The sequence below is a fragment of the Ranitomeya imitator genome, chromosome 2 (genome assembly GCF_032444005.1).
Source record: "Ranitomeya imitator isolate aRanImi1 chromosome 2, aRanImi1.pri, whole genome shotgun sequence".
In the NCBI taxonomy this organism is placed as follows: Eukaryota; Metazoa; Chordata; class Amphibia; order Anura; family Dendrobatidae; genus Ranitomeya; species Ranitomeya imitator.
The window spans coordinates 292554551-292575775 of NC_091283.1; the positions used below are offsets into that span (position 1 = coordinate 292554551).

At 42.6% G+C, this 21225-nt stretch overlaps 1 protein-coding gene across 1 annotated transcript; it reads left to right on the top strand.

Moving 5' to 3' along the window:
- The first annotated feature begins 4177 nt into the window (after nucleotides 1–4177).
- Nucleotides 4178–5623, top strand: LOC138666432 (oocyte zinc finger protein XlCOF6-like). Its single transcript, XM_069754653.1, has one exon. The coding sequence runs from the start codon at nucleotides 4178–4180 to the stop codon at nucleotides 5621–5623; it is 1446 nt and encodes a 481-aa protein (XP_069610754.1).
- Nucleotides 5624–21225: the final 15602 nt, after the last annotated feature.

The window sequence follows — 21225 nt, forward strand, 5'->3', positions numbered from 1 at the left end:
CAAATGTATGGAGCATCTCATGGGGCATAATGTGTGGAGCATCTCATGGGGCCATAATGTGTGGAGCATCTCATGGGGCCATCAACCTTTATGCAGCACTATATTGGGCAAATGTTTCTATGGAGCATCTTTTGGGGCCATTATTAACCTTTGTGCAGAATTATACGGGGTATATTTTAATATGGAGCATCTTATGGGGCCATCATAAACTTTATGGAGCATTATATGGGGCTCCTGATTCAATATGGTTATTCAAAAACACTTAACCTACTGATGTCTCAATTAATTTTACTTTTATTGGTATCTATTTTTACTTTTGACATTTACCGGTAGCTGCTGCATTTCCCACCCTAGGCTTATACTCGAGTCAATAAGTGTTCCCAGTTTTGTGGCAAAATTAGGGGGTTCGGCTTATACTCGGGTCGGCTTATACTCGTACTTTGTTGCGCCACCTTTTGCTGCGAATACAGCTGCAAGTCGCTTGGGGTATGTCTATCAGTTTTGTACATCGAGGGACTGAAATTCTTGCCCATTCTTCCTTGGCAAACAGCTCGAGTTCAGTGAGGTTTGATGGAGATCGTTTGTGTACAGCAGTTTTCAGCTCTTTCCACAGATTCTCGATTGGATTGAGGTCTTGACTTTGACTTGGCCATTCTAACACCTGGATATGTTTATTTCTGAACCATTCCATTGTAGGTTTTTCTTTATGTTTGGGATCATTTTCTTGTTGGAAGACAAATCTCCGTCCCAGTCTCAGGTCTTTTGCAGACTCCAACAGGTTTTCTTCAAGAATGGTTTTGTATTTGGCTCCATCCATCTTCCCATCAATTTTAACCTTCTTCCCTGTCCCTGCTGAATAAAAGCAGGCCCAAACCATGATGCTACCACCACCATGTTTGACAGTGGGGATGGTGTGTTCAGGATGATGAGATGTTGCCTTTACACCAAACATATCATTTGGCATTGCTGCCAAAAAGTTCAATGTTGGTTTCTTCTGACAAGAGCACCTTCTTCCACATGTTTGGTGTGTCTCCCAGGTGGCTTGTTGCACACTTTAGACAACACTTTTTATGGATATCTTTGAGAAATGGCTTTCTTCTTGCCACTCTTCTATAAAGGCCAGCTTTGTGCAGTGTACGACTGATTGTTGTCCTGTGGACAGACTATCCCACCTCAGCTGTAGATCTCCACGGTTCATCCAGAGTGATCATGGGCCTCTTGGCTGCATCTCTGATCAGTCTTCTCCTTGTTTGAGATGAAAGTTTAGAGGGACGGCCGGTTCTTGGTAGATTTGCAGTGGTAAGATACTCCTTCCATTTCAATGTGATCGCTTGCACAGTGCTCCTTGGGATGTTTAAAGTTTTGGAAATAATTTTGTATCCAAATCCAGCTTTAAACTTCTCCATAACAGTTTCACGGACCTGCCTATTGTGTTCCTTGGTCTACATGATGCTCTCTGTGCTTCAAACAGAACCCGGAGACTATCACAGAGCAGGCGCATTTAGGCCGGTTTCACACGTCCAGATAATTCCGGTACCGGAAAAAATTGGTACCGGAATTATCCGTGTCCATGTGCCCCTACGATTCTGTGGCACATCAGTGTGGCACACGTGTGTCGCCCGTGTGCCCACTGGGTACCACACGCACCGTGCTAGGTACCACACGTACCAGCATCTGGTGCTGAAGCCCCGATTCATATCTTCCCTGCAGCGCATTTGCTGCAGAGAAGATATGAATAATAGTGTTTAAAATAAAGATGACCGCATACAGGAGAAGAAGGGGCTAGAACAGGAAGCAGCGCCGGCGAGGGAGCGAGCCGGGTGAGCATTTTCATAACAGCGGGGAGGGGGGGGGAGGGGTGGCACACGGTAGGCACATAAATCTTTATTTTAAACACTATTATTCATATCTTCTCTGCAGCAAATGCTGCTCCAGGGAAGATATAAATTGGGGCTTCAGCACCAGTGGGGGGGGACAGCGCTTAATGTAGCGCTGTCTCCTGCGCGCTCCCACGAACACTGACATGTCTCTGTGTTTGGCACACGGAGACACGGTCCGCAAAAAATCAATGACATCTGCACAGATGCATTGATTTTTATGTGTCTACGTGTGTCAGTGTCTCCGGTACATGAGGAAACTGTCACCTCACGTACCGGAGACACTGACGTGTGAAACAGGCCTTATATGGAGACTTGATTACACACAGGTGGATTATATTTATCATCATTAGGCATTTAGGACAACATTGGATCATTCAGAGATCCACAACGAACTTCTGGAGTGAGTTTGCTGCACTGAAAGTAAAGAGGCCGAATAATATTGCACGCCCCACTTTTCAGTTTTTGAATTTCTACAAAAATTTAAAATAACCAATAAATTTCGTTCAATTGTGTTCCACTTGTTGATTCTTCACCAAAAATTTACATTTGGTATCTTTCTGTTTGAAGCATGATATGTGGGAAAAAGTTGAAAAGTTCCAAGGCGCCCAATACTTTCGCAAGGCACTGTATATGTTGGTTTATTCTTTTTTTGATTGTTTGCAGGAGGTGAGGGAGTCGGGGATTAGGCGTTCAGTAAGTAAATTTTGACTGAATAAAGGAATCTATGTGATTATATCAAATAAAGGACTTTATTCGTGGTGTCTATGTTTTATACAATATCACTATTGAGTTAGTAATGGATAGGTGTCTTATAGACGCCTCTCAATTACTAACTTGTTGCCTTGATGTCACCTGGCAATACAAAGGTGACATCAACCCCACAAATATGGGAAGGTGGAAGAGCGAGGCTAAGTGCTAAAATTGGCGCATCTATAAGATGCGCCATTTCTGGGGTGGCTGAGAGCTGATGTTTTTAGCCTGGGGGGATGTCAATATCTATGGTCCCTTCCCAGGCTATTAATATCAGTCTGCAGCTGTCTGCCTAGCCTGGTTCGATTTTATAGGGGGACACAATTTCATTTTTTTTTCTGGGGTTCCCCAGTAAACTAGCCAGTAAAGGCTAAGCAAACAGTTGTGAGCTGATATTAATAGCCTGTGAACATTTGGCTATTGGCTCCTTCCCAGAATATTCACATCAGCTGTCTGCTTTCCGTCTGCTGGTTATGAAAATTATGTGGGAGCCCACGCAATTTTTTAAAAAAAATCTTATGAAAAATAAACAGATATTGCATTTCATGCAGATTTCTGACAATTGCTTTTTTGTTACAGCATATGTAGGTTAGTTATGGTAATGCTCCTACATAGTCTGGTGTGTGTGCCTTTTATTAGATATTAATGGGTGTAAATGGCTGAAGAGGTTGAACAATAAAATGACATAACAATTATTATTATGTTTTTAATATATATTTTTTTAGCTCTATGGATTTACAAAAACGCATGAAAAAAACAGATTAAAAAAAAAGCTTGTATTTTCAGCTGCATTTTTGTGCCAAGAGATGCAGAAACCTTGCAGAAACTTCTGCAAACAAATACGCAACATGCTCACCCAGCCTTATAAATAGTTCTATTTAAAAACCATATTTCTTGTTGAAATTAATGTGATAGTATAGTATTCCAGAGTTATTACCACATAAAGTGACACTGGTCAGATTTCAAAAATTTGGCTCCGTCACTAAGGGGTTAAAAAGACTGTTCAGCTTGATTATTTCAGTAGATGTGTTATTTTCTATAGTCACAGTTTTGCCCATCATCCTTTTAACTTCTTTAACCCCTTTATGGAAGCCATGTTGCTTTTCAAGCCACTACTAATGTAGAAACCTCTGTTTTTCCATTGACAGGTGATGGACCTGAGTGGAAACTTGTTTTTTGTAAGATGAGTAGAACTTTTCATTGGAATAACTTTTGCCTACATAACATTGTTTGGTGGCTTTTCGTTTCATATTTGGGAGCCAGAATGAACAAACAGTTGAACACCACGCTCCACTGGTTCATGCCATAAAGTTTTCTAATAAACTGTGAACTGTCTTTTTTTTTGTGAATAATTCAAATTTTTTACATACCTTGACATTTTTAATGACAGTTTAAGTAGAAATGTTCAAAAATATTAAGTTTCAGGATATTTCATTGAAAAATAATAATTGTTTTTATTCTTAGCAGATTACTGTACCAGGAGATCAGAGGGGCAGCTGACATCTTCAATTTTTAAATCCGATGTTCTTGAGATCCCACAGGATACAATGGAAGTGACTGCCATTACTCCAGATATACCATCAACCCTTCACAGCAAAGATCTGTCATCTGATCCAATGAAATGGGTTCTGTCTTCTGGTTCATTACCGACTACTAAGGAAAATGAAAGTTACAAAATAATCATTAAAAAACAAACTGATCCTAAAGCAAAGAAGCTGTTTTCACAATCAGAATATGGAAATAGTTTTACTCTCAAAAAGTCTTTTCTAAAACATCAAAAAATTCACACAGCAGAGAATAGATTTTCTTGTTCCCAGTGTGGGAAATGTTTTAACCAGAAATGGAATCTTCTTGTACACCAAAGAACCCACACAGGGGAGAAGCCTTTCTCATGTTCAGAATGTGGGAAATGTTTTACCCAGAAATCAGATTTGCATAAGCACCAAATTACTCACACAAGGGAGAAACCTTTTTCCTGTTCAGAATGTGGGAAATGTTTTACCCGGAAATCAGATTTGCATAAGCACCAAACTATTCACACAGGGGAGAAGCCTTTTTCCTGTTCAGAATGTGGGAAATCTTTTATCCAGAAAGTGCATCTTGATCACCACCAGAGAACCCACACAGGGGAGAAGCCATTTTCTTGTTCAGAATGTGGGAATTGTTTTACCCATAAATCAGATTTGCTTAAGCACCAGAGAATTCACACAGGGGAGAAGCCTTTTTCCTGTTCAGAATGTGAGAAATGTTTTAACCGTAAATCGGTTTTGGTTAACCACCAAAGGATCCACACAGGGGAGAAGCCTTTCTTCTGCTCAGAATGTGGAAAATGTTTTACCCATAAATCAGATTTGCTTATGCACCAGCGAACCCACACAGGGGAGAAGCCTTTCTCCTGTTCAGAATTTGAGAAATGTTTTAACCGTAAATCACTTTTGGTTAACCACCAAAGGACCCACACAGGGGAGAAGCCTTTCTCCTGCTCAGAATGTGGAAAATGTTTTACCCATAAATCAGATTTGCTTATGCACCAGCGAACCCACACAGGGGAGAAGCCTTTCTCCTGTTCAGAATTTGAGAAATGTTTTAACCGTAAATCACTTTTGGTTAACCACCAAAGGACCCACACAGGGGAGAAGCCTTTCTCCTGCTCAGAATGTGGAAAATGTTTTACCCATAAATCAGATTTGCTTATGCACCAGCGAACCCATACAGGGGAGAAGCCTTTCTCCTGTTCAGAATGTGAGAAATGTTTTAACCGTAAATCACTTTTGGTTAACCACCAAAGGACCCACACAGGGGAGAAGCCTTTCTCCTGCTCAGAATGTGGAAAATGTTTTACCCATAAATCAGATTTGCTTATGCACCAGCGAACCCACACAGGAGAGAAACTTTTTGCCTGTTCAGAATGTGGGAAATGTTTTACCAAGAAAGCATATCTTTATCACCATCAGAGAACCCACATAGGGGAGAAGCTTTTTTTCCTGCTCTGAACATTGGAAATGTTAAACCAGAAATCCGATTTGCTTAAGCACCAGATAATTCACACAGAGAAGAAGTCTTTTTCATGTTCAGAATGTGGGAAATGTTTTAACAAGAAATCACATCTTGTTATTCACTGGTGATGATCGAGCACTAAAATGCTCATTGTACGGGTCGAGCAAATTTGAATGCTCGGGTGCTTGACCCGAGCAATGAGCCCAATGTAAGTCTATAGGAAAACCGAGCATTTTTGCTCCGGGGGTCATTTTAGGGTCTAAAAACATCTAAAATCGATGGAAACAGTGCTGGAATGACATAGGATCCTCATGGGAAATACCCCTGGAAGCATTTCTGACTCTCAGGTCACAGCTGTGAACAATGTTGTAAGAGTCTTACAACCACTTTTACAGGCGCACAATAAAACATACAAAAACCAAACCAAAGTGGATTTTCCTGGGAAATATGTTAAGGAATATCCTTTCCAGAGTAATGATTTGTATGTAAGGCAAAATAAATAACCCAAAATAAAAATGTTCCTCCACCACTTGGGCTATGTTCACACATAGCATTTTTTATGTGTTTTTCAAATTTAGCATTGCTTTCAACCAAGACAAATGCATTCACTGGGAAATATCATTTTACAACCTTATGTGGCCATGTGTGTGACATCATCAACAACCATATGCTGTCTATGCAAGTCAATAATATACCAAAAGAGGCCTCACAAATAATTAATCAGGCCACAGAATGTTCAGTTCAAACATAGAATTTATAACAATTGAGATAAAATTTCATCACTCAACATATACAATTTCATGATGTATAGAATGCCTCCTAATCCAAAAACTGGTTTACTGTGTGGTGCAAATATTAAGGCAATAACCCACTTATGGTACCTAATGAGATAAGTCTCTTAATAACCTGTTCCTTTGTTATTATTAGCCCAATCAATAGGTATTATGTCAAATGAATTGCCTAAAAACAATATGCTGTGCTAAAGTGCATAAGGTACCATATGTGGGTTATTGCCCCTGCATACGACTTCAGTCATCAGTCTCTTAACAGTCACTCTGGCAGTCATGTTGGTTACTGGATAGGCTTTGCGGCATCCTGAGAACATGTCAGTCACTACCAGTACATACTCATACTTCCATACTTTTGGCATTTGAATATGATTGATTTGAATTCTCTGAAAGGGATTGAGTGGTTTAGCCAAATGTTTCCGAGTAACTTTCTGAGGCGGTGCTGGATTGCAGGTTGCACACACAAGGCAGGACTTACAATATTTATGGGTGACAGTAGAGATCCCAGGTGCCATATAAGTCTTCCAAATCAAGTTATTCATCTGATTCTTGCCTCTATGGGTGATACCGTGTGCCCAGTCTGTCATCAAGGGGTACAGATTACAGGGTAGACAGATCTTTTTGTTCATCGCTCAATACTCCATCTTCATCCTTTTTAGCTCCTTCTTCTTGCAAAAACTTCTTTTCATCATCTGGTGTCTTGTCTTTATGTAGATGGATAAACCTCATAAGAGAGCTTTGAGGCCGTTCTTCAGTGTCTTGTGACAGGTACATCGCTGCTTTCTCTTTCCCAAATGGATCCGCAGCATAAGTTTTTGCTGTTTTGTCAGCGAAGAAGTTCCCCCTTGCTTCTGGAGAATCCAGTCTCCCGTGAGGTAAAACCTACAGAAAAAAGGCCTAGATCAATGACGCTTCCCAAAATATAAGCAATTCCAATTAGAGCAAGGAAGCATGAGCCATGAAGTAAAATTAATCAACTTTATTGGAAAAATACAGATAAATTAAAAAAAGGAGTATATGTCCAATGAAATACTGTAACAACCCCATGCACTCCGCATATAATCAGCTAGTGTGACCCAACTACAAACAATATTTACCAAAAATCTCAAATCACTGCTCAGATCCCAAGTCTATAGCCCCACCGAGGCTGAGATAGAGAATAAAATCTAAAGTGGCAAGTCCCCAAAATATAAATCACCATAAATGGTATATACCAAGGAAGGTGACGGGCACAAGGGGGCATTCTTTGCGTCTGGAGGATAGAAGATTTTTCCACCAACATAGAAGAGGATTCTTTACTGTTAGGGCAGTGAGAATCTGGAATTGCTTGCCTGAGGAGGTGGTGATGGCGAACTCAGTCGAGGGGTTCAAGAGAGGCCTGGATGTCTTCCTGGAGCAGAACAATGTTGTGTCATACAATTATTAGGTTCTGTAGAAGGACGTAGATCTGGGGATTTATTATGATGGAATATAAGCTGAACTGGATGGACAAATGTCTTTTTTCGGCCTTACTATGTTACTATGTATATCCAAGGTACATAGGTAGAGATCCTTCTATTATAGATGTGGCGGTCACGGGTCTAAGATTAGTGGGCATATATAATAACTCATGGGTAGAAATATACTAAGACCCCATACAAAAATATAGTGCATAACCAGAGATCACATAAGCATACTAGGTAGATACCTCAAGTGAGGCAGCAATTGTAAACACCAGACAAAAAGCAGCAAAGGAAAGTGGCAATAGTGCATAGATAGGTAAAGGGTATATGACCTTGTCCAGGCTGCACTGATCCCCAACACGTGTTTTGCGTATAGCTTCTTCATAGGGGGGTTATCATGTAGCTGTATATAGAATGCGTACCTTTGTACGTCAGTGGTGTCAGCAGTAAACCATGGCATTTCCGCTAACAAACCGGGCATGTGACATCGCTGTGTGTCGACGCCACACACCGCCTAGCAACGCCTCCATCTGACACGTCAGGATGAAGGGGTGGTATCGGCAGCAACATGAACGTGTCTCCACAGCAACAGACTGGATGTGTGACGTCGCTGTGTCAGCGCCACAAGCCACCTAGCCTCACCTCCAATGCTTCAGGATGAAGGGGCGGTATTGGCAGCAACATGAACACGTCTCCACAGCAACACTCACCCGGAGATCAGAGGGAAGCGTTTGCTACATATGAATGCAGTGGTCGCAAACTATACTTTGTCTATGCAACATACACTGCTCAAAAAAGTAAGGGGAACACCAAAATCCCACATCCTAGATATCACTGAATGAAATATTCCAGTTGTAAATCTTTCATTATATAGTGGAATGCGTTGAGAACAGTAAAACCGAAGCATGATCAATGTAAATCACAACTAATATCCTTCGGAGGTCTGGAGTTGGAATGATGCTGAAAATCAAAGTGTAAAATCAAATTGCAGGCTGATCCAACTTCAGTGGAAATGCCTCAAGACAAGGAAAGGATGTTGGGTAGCATGTGTAGCCTCCACGTCCCTGTATGACCTCCCTACAATGCCTGGGCATGCTCCTGATGAGGCGGCAGATGGTCTCCTGAGGGATCTCCTCCCAGACCTGGACTAAAGCATCCTCCAACTCCTGGACAGTCTGCGGTGCAACGTGATGTTGGTGGATGGAGCAAGACATGATGTCCCAGATGTGTTCAATCAGATTTGGGTCTGGTGAACGGTTGGGCCAGTCCATAGCTTCAATGCCTTCATCTTGCTGGAACTGCTGACACACTTCAGCCACATGAGGTCTGGCACTGTCCTGCATTAGGAGGAACCCAGGGCCAACCGCACCAGCATATGGTCTCACAAGGGGTCTGAGGATCTCACCTCGGTAACTAATGGCAGTCAGGCTACCTCTGGCAAGCACATGGAGGGCTGTGCGGTCCTCCAAAGAAATGCCCCCCCACATCATTACTGACCCACTGCCAAAGCGGTCATGCTGAAGGATGTTGTAGGCAGCAGATCGCTCTCCACGGTGTCTCCACACTGTCATGTCTGTCACATGTGCTCAGTGTGAACCTGCTTTCATCTGTGAAGAGCATAGGGCGCCAGTGGCGAATTTGCCAATCCTGGTGTTCTGTGGCAAATGCCAAGCATCCTGCACGGTGTTGGGCTGTGAGCACAACCCCCATCTGTGGATGTCGGGCACTCAGACCAACCACATACTCGGTTTCTAACCGTTTTTGCAGACACATGCACATTTGTGGCTTGCTGGAGGTCTATTTTGCAAGGCTTTGGCAGTGCTCATCCTGTTCCTCCTTGCACAAAGGCTGAGGTAGCGGTCCTGCTGCTGGGTTGTTTCCCTCCTACGGCCCCCTCCATGTCTCCTGGTGTACTAGCCTGTCTCCTGGTAGCGCCTCAAGCCTCTGGACACTATGCTGACAGACACAGCAAACCTTGCCACAGCTCACATTGTTGTGCCATCCTGGATGAGCTGCACTACCTAAGCCACTTGTGTGGGTTGTAGAGTCTGTCTCATGCTACCACGAGTGTGAAAGCACAACCAACATTCAAAAGTGACCAAAACATTTACCAAAAAGCATTGGTACTGAGATATGGTCTGTGGTCTCCACCTGCAGAACCACTCTTTTGAGTGTGTCTTGATAATTGCCAATAATTTCCATCTGTTGTCTATTCCATTTGCACAACAGCATGTGAAATTGATTGTCAATCATTGTTGCTGCCTAAGTGGACAGTTTGATTTCACAGAAGTTTGATTTACTTGGAGTTAGGCTGCCGTCACACTATCAGTATTTGATCAGTATTTTACATCAGTATTTGTAAGCCAAAACCAGGAGTGGAACAATTAGAGGAAAAGTATAATAGAAACATATGCACAACGTCTGCATTTATCACCCACTCCTGGTTTTGGCTTACAAATACTGATGTAAAATACTGACCAAATACTGCTAGTGTGACGGCCGCCTTATATTCTGTTGTTTAAAGGGGTTGCCCACTACTTTCAATTAACCCCCCAATGTATCCCCCTGGAGCCCCTAATGAATTTTGTAAATACCTTCTGTTGCTTTTTTAGCCTGTGAGTGGCACTATGCCGGCGGCTGAGTCCGGGTCACGTGACCCCCAGACTGCAGCCGCCGCTAATTTCTGCCGACGTCACGTCAAATTTCAGACTCTGGAAATTGGCGTGACGTCATCAGCAGGAGTGACCCAGCCTCCATAGACAGCAGTCACTCATCAAGAGTGACTGGGCTGTGGGCGGTGCTGGGGTCTGTGCTGGGAAGATGTGCGGTGCTGGGATCTGTGGGCGGTGCTGGGGGGTCTGCGTGGTGGGACTGCTGTCGGAGCTGGGATCTGCTGGCGGTGCAGGGGGGTCTGCGCAGTGGGTCTGCTGTCGGTGCTAGGATCTGCTGGCGGTGGGGGAGGAGGCATCTGCGCAGTGGGCCTGCTGTCAGTGCTGAGATCTGTGGTGCTGGAGTTTCCGGGCGAGGGGGTCTGCGGGGCTGTGCGGTGGGTCTGCTGGCTGTGCTGGGGTCTGCTGGCTGTGCTGGGATCTGCGGGTGGTGCGGTGCTGGGGTCTACTTCGGGCAGGGGGGGGGTCATTGGTGTGTGTGTCTCTGTGTGCAGGCATCGTCCGATGGGACTACAAGTCCCATCTGGCTATGACTGCTACAGTGATAGTGAGTGACACATTAGCCAATCATGGGACAGTAGTAGTCCAATCATCCGGCTAATGTGTTGAATGTAAAAAAAAAATAATCATACACATATACAGTACATACAACATATGTACAAACATACATGCAGACATACAACATAGACATACAATATACATACAAACATACAACATACATACAGTACACACAACATACATACAGTACATACAACATACATATAGACATACATACAAACATACAACATACATATAGACATACATGCAAACATACAACATACATATAGACATACAACATACATACAACATACATATAGACATACAACATACATACAGAACATACATATAGACATAATAGACATACAACATACATATAGACATGCAACATACATACAGAACATACATATAGACATACAACATACATACAGTACATACAACATACATATAGACATACAACATACATACAGACATACAACATGCATACAGTACATAAAACATACATGTAGACATACAAAATACATACAGAACATACATATAGACATAAAACATACAGTACAGACCAAAAGTTTGGACACACCTCATTTAAAGATTTTACATTCACACTGAAGGCATCAAAACTATGAATTAACACATATGGAATTATATACTTAACAAAAAAGTGTGAAACAACTGAAATTATGTGTTATATTCTAGATTCTTCAAAGTAGCCACCTTTTGCTTTGATGACTGCTTTTGCACACTCTTGGCATTCTCTTGATGAGCTTGATGTACAATTTTCATAGTCATGAAAATACAGAAAAATCTTTAAAAGAGGTGTGTCCAAACTTTTGGTACTGTTCATATAGTCATACAACATACATACAGAACATACATATAGACATACAACATATACAGTACATGCAACATACATATAGACATACATATAGACATACAACATACATACAGAACATACATATAGACATACAACATACATATAGACATACAACATACATATAAACATACAGTACATACATATAGACATTCAACATACAGTACATACATATAGACATACAGTACATACATACAGTTCATACAACATGGAGTACATACTCACCATCACCTTGATCTCCGAAGCCCTTGCTCATCTGTAAAAAATATTAAAATAATAAACAAACAATATACTCCCTGATCCGCAGATATCCAATAAATACAAGTGTCCCACGACGATCTTCCGTGGAGAGCACCTGATGCGACCGCTCTCCAGGGGCCCCGGCAATACAATGACGGAAGGTATCCTTCCGCACTGTATTTCTCCGCTGCTGTGAGAAATAGTCCCTACTCTCACTTGTGGCATTGCTGTATGGGAAAATTCCCACGCAGCTTTGCCATAAAGTGAGAGGGTCTGAACTAAGGTAACCTCAGTGATGCCACTATCTCCTGTCAGTGTGTCACTGGAGGCCTATAGAGCAGTGACATCACCTGATGTCACTGTTCTATAGGGGAGATTGTCGTGGGACACTCGTAATGAATTGGACTACGGCAGACAGGTAGTATACGGCTTATTTTTAATTTTTTGCAGGCGATCGAGTATAGTAAGTATGGTGAAATTAAGAATATTAAAATACTTTTTTCTGGCTGTGTCTTTTTTTAACTCTTTCACTACTCTAGGATTAATAATGGATAGGCATCTTATTGACGCCTTCCCATTATTAACTGGGCTTAATATCACCTTACAATAGCAAGGTGACATTAACCCCTTATTACCCCATATTCCACCGCTACAGGGGAGTGGGAAGAAAGAGGCTAAGTACCGGAATTAGTGCATCTTAAGGATGCACCATTTCTGGGGCGGCTGCCGGCTGGTATTTGTAGCCAGGGGGGCCAATATCCATGGCCCCTCTCTAGGCTATGAATATCAGCCCACAGCTGTCTGCGTAGCCTTTTTGGCTATAAAATATAGGGGGACCCCATGTCATTTTTTTGGGGGTCCCCCTATTTTAATAGCCAGTAAAGGCTACGCAGACAGCTGCGGGCTTATATTCATAGCCTAGAGAGGGGCCATGGGTATTACCCCCTTCCCAGGCTACAAATATTGGCTCCCAGCCGTCGGTTTTTCACCCTCTGATGCAGAAAATTGCACGGGAGCCCATGCCATTTTTTTCACTTTCTTTTAACTGAAACATATTGTTCATTAACCCCTTTCTGCCAGCTGACGGAATAGTACGTCTACTCCCCCGGTGTCAACCGCCTCCGAGACGTCAATCATCTCCCTCTTGCGTCTGTGCGCCGCCTCCTGTGTTCAAAATACATGCCCGATGCCTGAGCTCTGCCAACATTTCTCGCCTGATGTAAGTTCATGGGCAAGCGCGTATGGTGCATGCCCGAGAAATGTTGGCAGAACACAGGCATCGGGCATGTATTTTGAACACAGGAGACGGCGCACAGATGCAAGAGGGAGATGATTGACGTCTCGGAGGAGGTTGACACCGGGAGAGAAGACATACCTCCGGGACTCAATACAGGTATGGCGCAAAATTTATAAAAGTGATTATTTCAGCATTCCTAGGGATACTAAGCATAAGAGCCAACCTCACAGGAAGCAGCCTTAGTGCTGCTGAAGGTGGCTCTTTTACTTAAAAATGCCCTGGGGGGGTGACAGGTTCCCTTTAAATACACGGATCAGATCTTTGCTGTTTCCGTTAGAGTGTTTATCTTTTTAGCGAAAAAAAATGTGCAGCATCTTGTACCTGTTCTTCTAATGAATATAATAAAACTTACTAGAGAGCCTCCTAACAAATACTAGAAAACAAAGGTTACCTAGCCTGAGCATTGACATTTAGAGTGGGTCCCTGGAGTCAGCTCCATTGGTGGGCCCTAGGCACCCCAGTCCGACACTGTTAAACACAGCCAGGCACGGTATGTGTGTGAGCTCAGCTTGCCTCAGAACCGCCACCAGGTTCCGACCATTGTCACACACGACTATGCCTGGCTGTAGGTTCAGCGGTGTCATCTAAATATCTGACTGCTCTTTCAGTGTTTTCCACAACTCTTCAGCAATGTGCGGTTTGTCACCTAAGCATATTAGCTTCAGCACATACTGTTGCCGCTTGACTGAGGCAGTGCTGCAGTGCTTCCAGCTTCTGACTGATGTGTTCATTTCAGAGATGGAGGATGAAGAGGAGGAGAAGGTGCAGAAGCTGTAGACTGTGGGGGCAACCCTGACTGACGTAGGGCCCACAATCTTCGGAGTGGGGAGGATGTATTCCATCTCAAGGTCTGACTGGGTCCCGGCTTCCACTATGTTAACCCAGTGTGCTGTCAGAGAGATGTACCGTCCCTGCCCACAAGCACTTGTCCATGTGTCCGTGGTTAGGTGGACTTTCCCAGTAACAGCATTGTTGAGGGCACGGGTAATGTTGTGGGACACATGCTGGTGGAATGCCAGTACGGCACACCGAGAGAAATAGTGGCGACTGGGGACTGAGTACCTTGGGACGGCTGCCGCCATCAGGTTGCGGAAAGCTTCCGCCTCAACGAGCCTAAAAGGCAACATTTCGAGCTTAAGCAGACGAGAAATGTTAGAATTTAGTACTGTGGGCAGGGACGTAACTACCACGGTCGCAGGTCAGGGGCCCGGCAGGTCATAGGCACCCAACTTACCCTGTCGCCGCCACATTGAACTATACTGGCGTCTATAAAGCCGATATAGTTCAAAGCAACAGGGCCGGCAATAGGGGCCAGGGGCTCCCAACTAGCGGCACATCATGCTGCTGCTATGGGGCCCCTGTTAGGTAGGGGGGCCCGCCTACCGCCAGCGCCGACTACCCCGCATTGAACTATACCAGCATCTGCCGGTAGAGTTCAAAGCAATGATGGAGGAGAGGGCATCAGCTGACATTCCCTCTCCCATCATTCACCGCTCTGCCTCTGACACTGCGGGAGTGCGATGACATCATCATGCACTCACTGTGTGCCAGGCAGTGCAGCCGCTTAGACAGGAGTAGGGAGCAGCGCAGGCACGTGGAGAGGTGAGGGGTGTTTTTTTTTTTTGTTTTAATATAACAGTGAGTCTGACAGGGAGAATGACTTGGGGATCCTAGTTAATGATAAACTTACCTGGAGCAGCCAGTGCCAGGCAGCAGCTGCCAAGGCAAACAGGATCATGGGGTGCATTAAAAGAGGTCTGGATACACATGATGAGAGCATTATACTTCCTCTGTACAAATCCCTAGTTAGACCGCACATGGAGTACTGTGTCCAGTTTTGGGCACCGGTGCTCAGGAAGGATATAATGGAACTAGAGAGAGTACAAAGGAGGGCAACAAAATTAATAAAGGGGATGGGAGAACTACAATACCCAGATAGATTAGCGAAATTAGGATTATTTAGTCTAGAAAAAAGACGACTGAGGGGCGATCTAATAACCATGTATAAGTATATAAGGGGACAATACAAATATCTCGCTGAGGATCTGTTTATACCAAGGAAGGTGACGGGCACAAGGGGGCATTCTTTGCGTCTGGAGGAGAGAAGGTTTTTCCACCAACATAGAAGAGGATTCTTTACTGTTAGGGCAGTGAGAATCTGGAATTGCTTGCCTGAGGAGGTGGTGATGGCGAACTCAGTCGAGGGGTTCAAGAGAGGCCTGGATGTCTTCCTGGAGCAGAACAATATTGTATCATACAATTATTAGGTTCTGTAGAAGGACGTAGATCTGGGGATTTATTATGATGGAATATAGGCTGAACTGGATGGACAAATGTCTTTTTTCGGCCTTACTAACTATGTTACTATGTTACTATGTTACTATGAGTACTGGACTGTGGGGCCATTCTCGGGGAGGGATGCGGGCTGTGCCATATACTCCGCGGGCTGTGCTATATACTATGTGGAGGTGCTATATACTATGCGGGCTGTGCTATATACTACGTGGGCAGTGTTATATACTATGGGCTGTGCTATATACTGTGTGGGCTGTGCTATATAATAGGCGGGCAGTGCTATATACTACGTGGGCAGTGCTATATACAATGCGGGCTATGCTATATACTATACGGGCTCTGCAATATACTATGCAGGCTGTGCTATATACTACATGGGCTGTGCTATATACTGCGTGGGCTGTGCTATATACTATGAGGGCTGTGTTATATACTATGGGGAATATATTCTATTCTATGGGGAGACTGTGTTATATACTATTCGGCTGTGTTATATACTATTGAGGGTATATTATATTCTATGGGGGAGGCTGTGTTATATACAATGTGGCTGTGTTATATACTATGGGAGTACATTATATTCTACTGGGGAGGCTGTGTTATATAATATGGGGGGCTGTCATTATATTCTATGGGGGCTACATTATATACTATGGGCAGGTGGGCTGTATTATATTCTATGGGGGGCTACATTATATACTATTGGCAGGTGGGCTCTATTATATTTTATGGGGCTACTTTATATATTATGGGGAGGTGGGCTGTATTATATTCTATGGGGGCTGTATTAGATTTTATGAGGGAGGATTGCCTCATACTCTTTGATGGGGCTACATTATATTCTATGGGGAGGTGGTCTGTATTCTATTCGGGACTATTATATTCTATGGGGGGCTGTATTATATTTGTATTCTATGAGGGGTGATTGCATCATACTCTATAAGGGGGCTACATTATACTATATGAGGGGGGCTGCATTATATTCTATGGGGGTTACATTTTACTCGGTGGGGTGGCTGCATTATGCTCTCTGGGATGGCTGCATTATACTCTGTGGAGTGGCTGCATTATACTATATGTGGGCTGCATTATACTGTATCGAAGACTATGAAGAATACATTATACTTTATAAAGAACTATGGGGTGCATTATACTATGGGAAGTGAATTGTACGACATGGATGATGATGGCAGTGCATTATACAATATGGAGCACTATGAGGAGTGTATTTTAATATATGGAGGACTATGAGGAATGTATTACACTATGGAGGACTGAGGAGTGTATAATACTATATGGAGGACTATGGGGAGTGTATCATACTATATGAAGGACTGAGAAGTGTATTATACTATATGGAGGACTGAGGAGTGTATTATACTATATGGAGGACTGAGGAATGTATTATACTATATGGAGGACTGAAGAGTGTATTTTAATATATGGAGGACTATGAGGAGTGTATTATACTATATGGAGGACTGAGGATTGTATAATTCTATATGGAGGACTATGGGGAGTGTATTATAATATATGGAGGACTGAGGAGTGTATTATACTATATGGAGGACTGAGGAATGTATTATACTATATGGAGGACTATGAGTGGAGCATTATACTATATGGAGCACTATAATCAGTGTATTATACAATATGGAGGACTGTGGAGTGTATTATACTATATGGAGGACTGAGGAGTGTATTATACTATATGGAGCACTGAGCAGTATATTATACTACATGGAACACTATGAGGAGTGTATTATGCTATATGGAGCACTATGAGGAGTGTATTTTAATATATTGAGGACTATGAGGAGTGTAGTATACTATATGGAGGACTGAGGAGTGTATTTTAATATATGGAGGACTATGAGGAGTATATTATACTATATGGAGGACTGAGGATTGTATAATTCTATATGGAGGACTATGGGAAGTGTATTATAATATATGGAGGACTGTGGAGTGCATTATACTATATGGAGGACTGAGGAATGTATTATACTATATGGAGCACTATGAGGAGCGTATTATGCTATATGGAGCACTATGAGGAGTGTATTGTAATATATGGAGGACTATGAGGAGTGTATTACACTATATGGAGGACTGAGGAGTGTATATTATATGGAGGACTATGAGGAGTGTATTATACTATATGAAGGACTGAGGAGTGTATTATACTATATGGAGGACTGAGGAGTGTATTATACTATATGGAGGACTGAGGAATGTATTATACTATATGGAGGACTGAGGAGTGTATTATACTATATGGAACACTATGAGGAGTGTATTATGCTATATGGAGCACTATGAGGAGTGTATTTTAATATATGGAGGACTATGAGGAGTGTATTACACTATATGGAGGACTGAGGAGTGTATTAAGGTACCATCACACTAAGCGACGCTGCAGCGATACCGACAACGATGTCGATCGCTGCAGCGTCGCTGTTTGGTCGCTGGAGAGCTGTCACACAGACAGCTCTCCAGCGACCAACGATCCCGAAGTCCCCGGGTAACCAGGGTAAACATCGGGTTACTAAGCGCAGGGCCGCGCTTAGTAACCGGATGTTTACCCTGGTTACCAGTGTAAACGTAAAAAAAAAAAAACACTACATACATACCTTCCGCTGTCTGTCCTCCGGCGCTGTGCTTCTCTGCACTCCTCTGCACTGACTGTGAGCACAGTGGCCGGAAAGCAGAGCGGTGACGTCACCGCTCTGCTTTCCGGCAGCTGTGCTCACAGCCAGTGCAGGAGGAGTGCAGAGAAGCACAGCGCCGGGGACAGACAGCGGTAGGTAAGTATGTACTGTTTGTTTGTTTTTTACTTTTACGCTGGTAACCAGGGTAAACATCGGGTTACTAAGCGCGCCCCTGCGCTTAGTTACCCGATGTTTACCCTGGTTACCAGTGAAGACATCGCTGGATCGGCGTCACACACGCCGATCCAGCGATGTCAGCGGGAGATCCAGCGACGAAATAAAGTTCTGGACTTTCTTCAGTGACCAACGATCTCCCAGCAGGGGCCTGATCGATGGTCGCTGTCACACATAATGATTTCCTTAACGATATCGTTGCTACGTCACAAAAAGCAACGATATCGTTAACGATATCGTTAAGTGTGACGGTACCTTTATACTATATAGAGGACTGAGGAATGTATTATACTATATGGAGGACTGAGGAGTGTATAATACTATATGGAGGACTATGGGGAGTGTATTATACTATATGGAGGACTGAGGAATGTATTATACTATATGGAGGACTGAGTGTATTATACTATATGGAGGACTGAGGATTGTATTATACTATTTGGAGGACTGAGGAGTTTATAATACTATATGGAGGACTATGGGGAGTGTATTATACTATATGGAGGACTGAGGAATGTATTGTACTATATGGAGGACTGAGGGATGTATTATACTATATGGAGGACTGAGGAGTGTATTATACTATATGGAGGACTGAGCAGTGTATTATACTATATGGAGCACTATGAGGAGTGTATTATGCTATATGGAGCACTATGAGGAGTGTATTTTAATATATGGAGGACTATGAGGAGTGTATTATACTATATGGAAGACTGAGGAGTGTATAATACTATATGGAGGACTATGGGGAGTGTATTATACTATATGCAGGACTAAGGAGTGTATTATACAATATAGAGGACTGAGGTGTGCTTTATACTATGTGGAGGACTGAGGAATGTATTATACTATATGGAGGACTATGAGTGATGCATTATACTATATGGAGGACTATGGGGAGAGTATTATACTATATGGAGGACTGAGGAGTGTATTATACTATATGGAAGACCGAAGAATGTATTATACTATATGGAGGACTGAGTGTATTATACTATATGGAGGACTGAGGAGTGTATTATACTATTTGGAGGACTGAGGAGTTTATAATACTATATGGAAGACTATGGGGAGTGTATTATACTATATGGAGGACTGAGGAATGTATTGTACTATATGGAGGACTGAGGAGTGTATTATACTATATGGAGGACTGAGCAGTGCATTATACTATATGGAGCACTATGAGGAGTGTATTATGCTATATGGAGCACTATGAGGAGTGTATTTTAATAAATGGAGGACTATGAGGTGTGTATTACACTATATGGAGGACTGAGGAATGTATTATACTATATGGAGCACGGAGGAGTATATTATAATATATGGAGGACTGAGGAGTATATAATACTATATGGAGGACTATGGGGAGTGCATTATACTATATGGAGGACTGAGGAGTGTATTATACTATATGGAGGACTGAGGAATGTATTATACTATATGGAGGACTGAGGAGTGTATAATACTATATGGAGGACTATGGGGAGTGTATTATACTATATTGAGGACTGAGGAATGTATTATACTATATGGAGGACTGAGTGTATTATACTATATGGAGGACTGAGGAGTGTATTATACTATTTGGAGGACTGAGGAGTTTATAATACTATATGGAGGACTATGGGGAGTGTATTATACTATATGCAGGACTGAGGAGTGTATTATACTATATGGAGGACTGAGGTGTGTTTTATACTATATGGAGGACTGAGGAATGTATTATACTATATGGAGGACTATGAGTGATGCATTATACTATATGGAGGACTATGGAGAGTGTATTATACTATATGGAGGACTGAGGAGTGTATTATACTATATGGAGGACTGAGGAATGTATTATACTATATGGAGGACTGAGAAGTGTATTATACTATATGGAGGACTGAGGAGTGTATTATACTATTTGGAGGACTGAGCAGTGTATTATACTATATGGAGGACTGAGCAGTGTATTATACTATATGGAGCACTATGAGGAGGGTATTATACTATGTGGAGGACTGAGGAGTGTATAATACTATATGGAGGACTGAGGAGTGTATAATACTATATGGAAGACTATGGGGAGTGTATTATACTATATGGAGGACTGAGGAGTGTATTATACTATATGGAGGACTGAGCAGTGTATTATACTATATGGAGCACTATAAGGAGTGTATTTTAATATACGGAGGACTATGAGGAGTGTATTATACTGTATGGAGGACTATGGGGAGTGTATTATACTATATGGAGGACTATTGGGAGTGTATTATACTATATGGATGACTATAAACTGTGCAGTATATTCTTATATGGATCCCCATGACTTCTATGTAAGCCCCTGATGAGTATAATGGTTTATTTTCTTTAATACATTACATAACAACGGAAGTCCAGGGGATAAATATATACCAGGATGGGGCACTGGATAGTTACGCCACTAAGGTCACACTATACAACTTTGCAATAAAGCTATAGTGTACAAAATGAATAGGGAAAATGTGATTTTGGGTGGAAAATATTTTGGCATGGTGGGGGGGCCCCATTTGAAAGTTCGCACAGGGGCCCATAACTTTG